Genomic DNA, 11636 nt, shown 5'->3' with positions numbered 1-11636 from the left:
ATTTTTTTTTTGATGAAAAGTGTTTACAACTTAAAAATTTACTGGCATCCAAGCTACTTAATTTCAACAAAATAGCATGAGAAAGGAAATTTTCCCAACCTTTTGTTATCCTTTCTGTCTGTCTCTCCTTGGAGGAGAAAAGAATCGAAATTCATTTTAACGGTCTGTGCCGCCTCTCTTCGCGGGCCTCTTCAGTTGGCTGGGTTTGCCTGTGTTGTATTGGTGGGCTGGACTTGGACAAACCTTAGCCAGGCCCATTGACAGCCCTTACCAAAAGTGTAAGTAATCGTTCAACTCTTTTTTGCCAACACTGGCGTGGGCAGCAGCAGCAGCATTCAAATCCATCTCTTCTAACGAGTCATGGACTCTTTTCCCTCTTCTCATACCACTTCTCCTCCACCACCCAAGAAGCTGAAAATGTCCACCACCACATCCGACGACGACGACGCTCCCAATCCCTCCTCCGACGCACACAAACCCAAGCGCTTCAAGCGCCGCAAGATCGCTATCTTCCTTGCCTACTGCGGCTTCGGCTACCAAGGCATGCAGAAGAACCCTGGCGCGAAGACCATCGAATCCGATCTCGAAGACGCTCTCTTCCTCTCCGGCGCCGTCCCCGAACCTGACCGCCACAGCCCTAAGCGCTTTGACTGGGCCCGTGCTGCTCGCACTGACAAGGGCGTCTCAGCCGTCGCCCAGGTCGTCTCTGGTCGCTTCTATATCGACCCTCCCGGACTCGTCGACCGCCTCAACTCCAACCTCTCTCCTCAGATACGCATCTTCGGATACAAGCGGGTCACGGGCTCTTTCAATGCCAAGAAGTTCTGTGATCGCCGCCGGTACGTTTACCTCCTCCCTGTCTTTGCTCTCGATCCCAACTCTCACCCCGACCGTGAGAGCGTGCTGGCTAGCGTTGGCTCTGACAACGAGCTTCTCAAGTGCTTCGAGTGCTCAGAGCGTGGCCGCAAGGTCATTGGTCTTGTGGGCCGCCGGGGCGCCAATGAGCATTCAGGAACAACGGCAGAGAGTGGTGGAAATACGGTTTTTTCTGAGGCTGAGAGAGCGGAAGAAACTGAAATAATGGAACCGGGGCTTGTCAGATGCAGCAATGGAGAATTCAAAGAAAATGAAAAAACTGAAGAACCCAGAACTGAAATAAATGAAGAAATTGAACAAATGGAAGAATCCAAAACTGAAACAGCTGGGAAGAATGAAAAATGTGAAGAAACCGGAACAGTAATGGCCAAAACCGGTGAAAGAACTGAACCTGGATTGGGTGGATTCAATAACGGAGAGCCCAAAACAGAAATAACTGAAAACAATGAAGAATCTGAAGAAACTGGAACCAAAATGGTTGAAAATGCTAAAAAAAGGGAACCTGGGTTGGTTGGATTTAGTAATGGAGAGCAGATGGCGGCACCAGCTGTGAAGGGTAGCGATTTTTATTATGGAGAGAAGGAGAGAGAGAGGTTTAATGGGATACTAAAGCATTATGTTGGGACGCACAACTTCCATAACTTCACTACACGGACCAAAGCTGAAGACCCATCTGCTCGGCGTTACATCATTTCGTTCTCCGCTGACACCGTCGTTACTGTTGAAGGGATGGATTTTGTCCGGTGCGAGGTTGTTGGGCAGAGCTTCATGCTTCATCAGATACGAAAATTGATTGGGCTCGCAGTCGCTGTCATGAGGAATTGCACACCGGAGTCATTAATAGAGACTGCATTGAGAAAGTAAGTGGCCGTGTGCTCTGTTCATGTTTGATGCAGTTCCATGTTTGAATGCAAAATCTTGAATTGTTGAATGGAAATTTTCAGGGATGTAAATGTCAATGTCCCAACGGCTCCTGAGGTTGGGTTGTATCTGGATGAATGCATGTTTTCTTCATATAACCAGAAATGGAAAGATTCACATGAAGAACTGTCTATGAAAGAGTATATGGAAGAGGCTGAGGAGTTCAGAATGAAGTATATTTATTCTCACATTGCATCCATGGAACAGAAGGAAGGAGTTGTGGGCCTCTGGCTGCACTCCTTAAACCACCGTAATTATCCTGACTTGCATTCGGTCGAGGTCAATGGAGCTTGTGCCGATGTGGAATGTGTTCAAGACGTCACTATGGGGAAGTAGTTTATATATATATAGGAAACGGTATTCATATCTGGATTGCAGCATCTTTGGCTATTCTCATCTCCTGTCTTGAACAATTTTCAGAGGAAATGGCTGCCAAAAACTGCTTTCCATGCAATGTATGCATCTTTTATTTATGTTTGAATGCCGATTCTCCCATATAGAAACTTCCATATGACTTGTTTCTTTTCTTTTTTCTTGGGGAAAAGATTATAGCTTGTTTTTGGAACTTGGACATTCACCATGCTGTTGGAATTTGTGTACTTTAGTTTTAACTTCGAAATCTAATCACTCTAAAACTGGCAAGTGCCAAGATCATGTTAGTTATTCCATCGGAGTAGGTATCGTGAAGTTAACAGTACTCAAATACTTGCAATTATTTTTGCACAATTTCTAAACTACAATATGAGGTGCTGAAAGGCGTGTCCTCTCTTATTTATTTTATAGCACAAGTGATTTACAGATCTTCTTCTCCCTGTTATGCACAGGTTTGACGGTTGAAACTGATGCATACACAGGTAAATCAGACTAGACTCAATTAGATTATGGTATATTACATTAATGTCGTAGATTAGAATAGTGTAGAGTTGAATAAAACGGATAAGATATAAAAAAAAATAAATTATTGTTGCACTTATTTTATTCTTTTGTCGTCTTTTCACTTAGTCATTAAGGTATTTACTAAAATACCATATAACCTTTCAAGTATATTTAACTCTTAGAACAGTCTCATTTTTAGATAGGTTCCATTCAGTTTTATCATGATACCAGAGTATGTTCCTATGGATTTTTTGTATATCCATGAGGGATTCAACTTCCAAGCTGCTGACCTCTATTCAATTGTGTATTTTGTTATATTGCACTCTATTTTGTTCTATTTGCATCATATTGATCATGTTATGTACTTATGTTATATAATGTGGTATTCCATGGCATTATGTTTTATTATTTTATTAATGGGCATCTCTTAACAATCTTGTCCTCCTAGTGAATGTTTAAAAAGGTTAAAATTGACTTAAAAGTGGTGGTTGATGTTTTGATCATTGCCGATCCCTTGAGGCTACTCCTTGACTCCCATGCTTTCCGATATGAGTAGATGGGTTAACTCCCATATACTAAGACTAGGCTGAGTCATTTGAGAGGTGTTCTGTAACGGTCGTAATGGCTATTACGACCCCCGTAACTGCTGTTACAGTCTCTTTTTTATTGAAAAAAATCCTGAAAAACTTGTATTTGCCCCATAATGTTGATTAAAAAGTATGGCAAACCTGTATCTGCCCCATAATAGACAATTACGGGGCTGTTATGGCTTTTATAGGGGATGTAACATACCGTTAACGGCAATTACGAGTCATTTCTTTCCATAACGGCTGTTACGGCCATTACGACCTCGTAACGCGTAACGGTTGCCACCGTTACCTTTACGTTACGGCCTTTGCGGCACACCAGTCTTGTGACTTGTTGGCTTGTAACAACTTGTGTCACATGACTCTCTAGCAATCATGGTATGTAAAAGTGGTTATGGTAACGATTGTAACCATTACGCATTATAGGGCCGAAACTGTTGTTATAGAAAAAAAAAAAAAGGCTTGTAACGGCCCCATAATGGTCCCGTGATGGGGCCGAAATAGTTCTTTTAAGGCCGTAATGTAACAGTAACGGCGATGGCCATTATGACCACCATTACCATTATGGAATACCTTGCTAGCAACATTTTCAATATTGGTATCCATGGATCTATGACACCCATGGGATGTGGAAACATATTGGTTATCGCATGGGAAATATTGGATTTCTTGAGTAATGTTTCATTGTTTTTGGAAAACATTGGGATATTAGACCAATTTTTCAAAGAAACTTCAGGGGATGTTAAAAACGATATAATCACAAACTTAGAAATCAAAAGATCACAAAATCAAGTGCATATGATAAGTTTCCTTGTATAAGGTCCTAAACTATGCCTTGGCTGACATAAGTGATGCATCCATATTCAAAATGAATTTATATCATTTATAAATCTAAGAAATGGATTAAAAGTGGAAGATTTGACAAAAATGGAATTTTATATATATATTTTTTTGGTTTTTAAGGAAAACCCAAGTGTTGTTGTCGGTGTTGATGTTTCGATGATACAATGAGATACATTGCGATAATATCGTCGATATCCAAAAGTGCTTGGACTTCCCGTAGGTTTCGTATCGCTAAGGTGCGATTTGATAATATCAACTAATATTATTGATATCATGAACATTGCTCTTTAGAGTTTGGTATCTTGTTTTAAGGTAGAAATTTAATAATTGGCAAAGTTGTCTTTTTCTTCACCCCTAACCATATCTTTGGGGCGCATTCCAAAACTTTCCCATTTTCCTACTGTTAAAAGTATTGTGGGTTGACACATTTTGGGCGTTGGGCCGCTTTGGGCTTTGGTTTGTTTGTTGGGTTTAGTTTATGCATGAGTTGGGGCCCATATGAATGTGTTTTAATTAGTCCTTAAGTAAGATGAAAATTTTGTAATTTCAGCTATAATGAATGCAACCCTAATAAAATAAGATGCAAAAAAGGTGAGGAGGTTGGCATGTGAGCAGCTGTTCTTCCTGTTGGTTTTTTCTTCACCTTTTCTTCTATTTTGTCACCTTTCTCTTTTCTTCTCTCTAGTTTCTGTTAAAACCATTATTCTTTCCCCATTTCATATGGTATCGGAGGCAAGTTGGTTGCTAAGGGATATACACAAGTTTATGGAGTAGATTATCTAGACACGTTTTCTCCGGTGGCCAACCTCAATTCAGTTCGAGTTGTTATATCCGTTGCTGCAAATTGTGATTGGGTTCTCTTTCAACTAGATGTTAAGAATGCATTTTTGGACGGAGAATTGCATGAATAAGTTTTATATGGAGCAACCTTTTGGGTATGTTGCTCAGGGGGAGACATCTAAAGTGTGCAAGTCGAAGAAGTCTATATATGGTTTGGAACAATCACTGCGGGCTTGGTTTGAGAGGTTCATTGGTGTGGTGGTATCGTATGGTTGAAGAGTGCGGTAGATCACTCAGTATTCTTAAAAGCGTACAACATCTGGCTACATTATCCTTGTTGTGTATGTGGATGATATTATAGTGATAGGTGATGACTTGGAAGGTATTGAGAAGTTGAAGTTGTATCTTCAATCTCAGTTTCAAATCAAAGATCTCGCTATTCTTCGATATTTTGTGGGCATTGAAGTGGCTGGGCCTAAAGTTGGAACAAATTTATGTCAGTGAAAAATTGAAAATATGCCTGTGACTTACTGGAAGAGACAGGTATGCTAGGTGCCAAGCAGGCAAATACGCTGATAGATTCTTAACTTAGACTTGAGCCTGAAGAAGGAGAGGTATTGGCAGACCCTATCATGTTTAGAAGGCTTATCAGTAAACTCATCTATTTTTCCATTACAAGACCTAATATTGCCTTTTTGTTAGCGTTGTTAGTTTATGAAAAGTCTAAGAACCTCATATTTAGCTATAGTCATGAGAATTCTTAGGTACATGAAGGGTAAACCTGAGAAATGTATCTTGTATAGGTCTCATAGCCATCTCTAGATAGCCAATCATTCTAATGCAAATTATGCAGCGTCAATATATGACAAGCGATCAACTACAAGTTATTATACCTTGGCAGAAATGTGGTTACTTAGAAAAGTAAGAAGCAGAATGTGGTTGCTAGGTCAAGTGCTTAGGAAGGATATAGATCAATGGCCCACACCACTTGCGAGCTTATTTGGCTTAAATCCCTCCTTGAAGAATTGGGGTTTGTTGTCCAAGGTCCAATGCCTCTGCATTGTGATAATCAAGCTGCTATCCACGTTGCCAACAATCTGGTCTTCCATGAGAGAACGAAGTATGTAGAGGTCGATTGTCACTTCATTTGAGATAAGGCCTCTTAGAAGGAAATTTGCACTTTGTATATCTCCTCACATAAACTCTTGGAAGGTCTCAATTTTTAAAGTTCGTATCCAAGTTGGACATGTATGATATCTATGCTCCAGCTCGAGGGGGAGCGTTATAAGTATTGTGGCTTGACACGTTTTGGGCACAGGGCCACTTTGGGCTTTGGTTTATTTATTGGGTTTAGTTTAGGCCTGAGTTTGGGCCCATATGAATGTGTTTTAGTTAGTCCTTAAGCAAGGAGGACAATTTTATAATTTCAGCTGTAATGACTGTAGTCATCTGCAACCCTAATAAAATAAGATGGGAAAAATGTGAGGAGGCTGGCATGTGAACAACCGTTCCTCCTCTCTTCTTTTCTTCTAGTTTAGCATCTTTTTCTCTTCTTCTATCTGGTTGCTGTTAAAACCCTTCTTCTTTCCATATTTCACACCTACCAAAATGAAAAAACTGAAGAACTCAGAACTGAAATAACTGAAGAAATTGAACAAATGGAAGAATCCAAAACTGAAACTGCTGGGAAGAATGAAAAATGTGAAGAAACTGGAACAGTAATGGCCGAAACCGGTGAAAGAACTGAACCTGGATTGGTTGGATTCAGTAACAGAGGGCCCAAAATGGAAATAGCTGAAAATAATGAAGAATCTGAAGAAACTGGAACCAAAATGGTTGAAACTACTAAAAAAACGGAACCTGGATTGGTTGGATTTAGTAATGAAGAGCAGACGGCGACATCAGCTGTGAATGGTAGCAATTTTTATTATGAAGAGAAGGAGAGAGAGAGAGGTTTAATGGGATACTAAAGCATTATGTTGGGACCCACAACTTCCATAACTTCACTACACGGACCAAAGCTGAAGACCCATCTGCTCGGCGCTACATCATTTCGTTCTCTGCTGACACCGTCGTCACTGTTGAAGGGATGGATTTTGTCCAGTGCGAGGTTGTTGGGCAGAGCTTCATGCTTCATCAGATATGAAATTGATTGGGCTCGCAGTCGCTGTCATGAGGAATTGCGCGCCAGAGTCATTAATACAGACTGCATTGAGAAAGTAAGTGGTCGTGTTCTCTGTTCATGTTTGAAGCACTTTCATGTTTGAATGCAAAATCTTGAATTGTTGAATGGAAAATTTCAGGGATATAAATGTCAATGTCCCAACAGCTCCTGAGGTCAGGTTGTATCTGGATGAATGCATGTTTTCTTCATATAACCAGAAATGGAAAGATACACATGAAGAACTGTCTATGAAAGCATATATGGAAGAGGCTGAGGAGTTCAGGATGAAGTATATTTATTCTCACATTGCATCCATGGAACAGAAGGAAGGAGTTGTGGGCCTCCGGCTGCACTCCTTAAACCACCGTAATTATCCTGACTTGCGTTCGGTCGAGGTCAATGGAGCTTGTGCCGATGTGGAATGCGTTCAAGACGTCAATATTGGGGAGTAGTTTTTTTTTTTTTAATAAAGGAAACGGTTTTCGTATCTGGATTGCAGCATCTTTGGCTATTCTCATCTCCTGTCTTGAGCAATTTTTGGAGGAAATGGCTGCTAAAAGCTGCTTTCCATGCAATGTATGCATCTTTTATTTATGTTTGAATGCCGATTCTCATATAGAAACTTCCATATGACTTGTTTCTTTTCTTTTTTCTTGGGGAAAAGATTATATCTTGTTTTTGGAACTTGGACATTCACCATGCTGTTGTAATTTGTGCAGTTTAGTTTTTAATTTCTAAATCTAATCACTCTAAAACTGCCAAGTGCCAAGATCCTGTTAGGGCCTGTTTGGCCGGGCGAATCCCATGGGATTAGGAGGGATGGGATGGATTTTAAGGTAATGATGGTGGTGTCAGTGGATTGGTTTTAGATCCATGGGATTGCTATATCCTGGGACAAGTTCACTGGGTCTGTTTGGCACGCCCGGCATATCCCGGGATTTTACCTTCCAATCCGTCCAACCAAGGGATGGGATCAATTTTAAGGTAATGATTGTGATGTCAGTGGATTGTTTTAAGATCCATGGGATTGCTTATATACCGGGACAAGTTCATCGGTTCTGTTTGGCTTGTCATGCATATCCCGGGATATCATGATCCCATCCCTCCTAATACTGTGGGATCGGTCCGGCCAAACAGGCCCTTAGTTATTCCATCGGAGTAGGTATTGTGAAGTTCACATTACTCGAATACTTGCAATTATTTTCGCACAATTCTAAACTACAATATGAGGTGCTGAAAGGCGTGTGTCCTCTCTTATTTATTTTATAGCACAAGTGACTTACAAATCTTCTTCTCCTGTTGTGCACAAGTTTCACTGTTGAAACTCATGCATACACAGGTAAATCAGACTAGACTCAATTAGATCATAGCATATTACATTAATGTAGTAGATTAGAATAGTGTAGAGTTGAATAAAATGGATAAGATAGAATAAAAAATTATTGTTGCACTTATTTTATTCTTTTGTTGTCTTTTTCATTTGTTGTTAAGGTATTTTCTAAAATTCCATATAACCTTCCAAGTATATTTAACTCTTAGAACAGCCTCATTTTTAGCTAGGTTCCATTCAGTTTTATCATGATACCAGAGTATGTTCCCATGGATTTTTTGTGTATCCATGAGGGATTCAACTTCCAACTGCTGACCTCTATTCAATTGTGTATTTTGTTATATTGTACTCTATTTTGTTCTATTTGCATCATATTGATCATGTTATGTACTTATGTTATATAATATGGTATTACACGACATTATGTTTTATTAATGGGTATCTCTTAACAATCTTTTCCTCCTAGTGAATGTTTAAAAAAGTTAAAATTGACTTAAAAGTGGTGGTTGATGTTTTGATCATTGTCGACCCCTTGAGGCTACTCGTTGACTCCCGTGCTTTCCGATTTGAGTAGATGGGTTAACTCCCATATACTAAGATAAGGCTGAGTTATTTGAGAGTGTCTTGTGACTTGTTGGCTTGTCACAACTTGTTTCACATGATTCTCTGGCAATCATGGTATGTAAAAATGGTTATGGTAACAATTGTAACCATTACGCGTTATAGGGCCAAAGCGGTCGTTATAGAAAAAAAAGGCTTGTAACGGTCCTGTAATGGTGGTCCCGTAATGGGGCTGAAATAGTTTTTTTTTTTCTTTAAAGGCTGTAATGTAAAGGTCATGGCGATGACCATCATGACCACTATTACCATTATGGAATACCTTGCTAGCAACGTTTTCAATATTGGTATCCATGGATATATGACACCCTTGGGATGCAGAAACATATCAGTTATCGCATGGGAAATATTGGATTTGTTGTGTAATGTTTCATTGTTTTTGGGAAACATTGGGAAATTGGACGATTTTTTTTAATGAAACTTCAAGGGATGTTAAAAAAGACAATCACAAACTTTATAAATCAAAAGATCACAAAATCAAGTGCATATAAGGACAAATGTGATGCAACTATATTCAAAATCAATTTATATCATTTATAAATCGAAGAAATGGATTAGAAGTGGAAGATTTGACAAAAAAATGGGATTTTGTAATTTTTTTAATGGCTTTTTTTTTTTTTTTTTTGGTTTTCAAGGAAAACCCAAGTGTTGTTGTCGGTGTTGATGTATCGATGATACAATGTGATACATTGCAATAATATCGTCAATATCCAAAAGTGCCTAGACTTCCTGTGGGTTTCGTATCGCTAAGGTGCGATTCGATAATATCAGCCGGTAATATTGATATCACAAACATTGCTCTTTGGAGTTTGATATCTTGTTTTAAGGTAGAAACTTGATAATTGGAAAGATGTCTTTTTCTTCACCCCTGACCATGTCTTTGGGGGGATTCCAAAACTTTCCCATTTTTCTACCATTAAAAGTATTGTGGGTTGACACCTTTTGGGCCTTGCGCCACTTTGGGCTTTGGTTTGTTTATTGGGTTTAGTTTATGCATGAGCTTGGGCCCATATGAATGTGTTTTAGTTAGTCCTTAATCAAGGAGGGAAATTTTGTAATTTCAGCTATAATGAATGCAACCCTAATAAGATAAGATGGGAAAAAGGTGAGGAGGCTAGCATATGAGCAACCGTTCCTCCTCTCTTTTTTTCTTCACATTTTCTTCTATTTTCTCATCTTTCTCTTTTCTTCTCTCTACTTTTTGCTAAAACCATTCTTCTTTCCCCATTTCTCAAAGCATACAACATTTGGCTATATTATCCTTGTTGTGTATATGGATGATATTATAGTGATAGGTGATGACTTGGAAGGTATCGAGAAGTTGAAGTTGTATCTTCAATCTCAATTTCAAATCAAAGATCTTGGTATTATTCAATATTTTCTTGGCATTGAAGCGGTTAGGTCTAAAGTTGGAATAAATTTATGTCAGTGAAAATATGTTTGTGGCTTACTGGAAGGGACATGCATGCTAGGTGCCATGCAGGCAGATACATTGATGGATTCTTAATTCAGACTTGAGCCTGAAGAAGGAGAGGTATTGGCAGACCCTGGCATGTTTAGGAAAGTTATCGGTAAGCTCATCTATTTGAACATCACAAGACCTAATATTGCTTTCTCTGTTAGCGTGGTTAGTCAATTTATGAAAAGTCCAAGAACCTCACAGTTAGCGGTAGTCATGAGAATTCTTAGATACTTGAAGGGTACACCTGGGAAATGTATCTTGTATAGGTCTCATGGCCATCTCTAGATAGCCGGTTATTCCAATGCAGATTATGCAGGGTCGAGATATGACAAGTGGTCAACTACAAGTTATTATACCTTTCTTGGCGGAAACATGGTTAATTGGAAAAGTAAGAAGCAGAATGTGGTTGCTAGGTCAAGTGTCAAGTAGGATATAGATCAATGGCCCACATCACTTGTGAGCTTATTTGGCTTAAATCCCTCCTTGAAGAATTGGGGTTTGTTGTCCAAGGTCCAATGCCTCTGCATTGTGACAATCAAGTTGCTATCTATGTTGCCAACAATCTAGTCTTCCATGAGAGAATGAAGTATATAGAGGTCGATTGTCACTTCATTTGAGATGAGGTCTCTTAGAAGGAAATTTGCACTTTGTGAATCTCCTCACATAAGCTCTTGGAAGGTCTCAATTCTTAAAGTTTGTATCCAAGCTAGACATGTATGATATCTATGCTCTAGCTTGAGGGGGAGTGTTGAAAGTATTGTGGGTTGACATGTTTTGGGCTTGGGGCCACTTTGGGCTTTGGTTTGTTTAGGCCCGAGTTTGGGCCCATATGAATGTGTTTTAGTTATTCCTTAAGCAAGGAGGGAAAATTTGTAATTTTAGCTGTAATGACTGTAGCCATCTGCCGGCCTAATAAATAAGATGGGAAAAATGTGAGGAGGCTAGCATGTGAGCAGTCGTTCCTCCTATTTTCTTCTATTTTCTCATCCTTTTCTTTTCTTCTCTCTAGTTGTTAAAACCATTCTTCTTTCCCTATTTCACACCTACAAAAAGAGAGGTCTGGTAGAAAAACCTCCTAATTGACAAGTGGAAAAACAACATTCTTTTTAAGGAAAGGTGATGCTTTTCTTGAAACACTAGGCTCTCAAGTTTTATTTCAGTTCATGTTGACGCCTACAT

The 11636-nt window shown here is 39.4% G+C and overlaps 1 protein-coding gene across 2 annotated transcripts; it reads left to right on the top strand.

Annotated features, from left to right (window-relative positions):
• Positions 1-214: 214 nt before the first annotated feature.
• On the top strand, positions 215-7726 carry LOC131243230 (uncharacterized). Of its 2 annotated transcripts, none has more exons than XM_058242424.1 (2): positions 215-1736; positions 7187-7726. In XM_058242424.1, the coding sequence occupies exons 1-2, from the start codon at positions 361-363 to the stop codon at positions 7497-7499; spliced, it is 1689 nt and encodes a 562-aa protein (XP_058098407.1). In that variant the 5' UTR covers positions 215-360; the 3' UTR covers positions 7500-7726. The 2 variants fall into 2 exon arrangements, with proteins under 2 accessions (XP_058098407.1, XP_058098406.1); XM_058242423.1 differs by lacking the exon at positions 7187-7726 and adding an exon at positions 1821-2357 and having other exon boundaries at positions 243-1736.
• Positions 7727-11636: the final 3910 nt, after the last annotated feature.

Source organism: Magnolia sinica, chromosome 4 (assembly GCF_029962835.1).
Source record: "Magnolia sinica isolate HGM2019 chromosome 4, MsV1, whole genome shotgun sequence".
Classification (NCBI taxonomy): Eukaryota; Viridiplantae; Streptophyta; class Magnoliopsida; order Magnoliales; family Magnoliaceae; genus Magnolia; species Magnolia sinica.
This window is presented reverse-complemented; position numbering and strand designations above follow the sequence as displayed.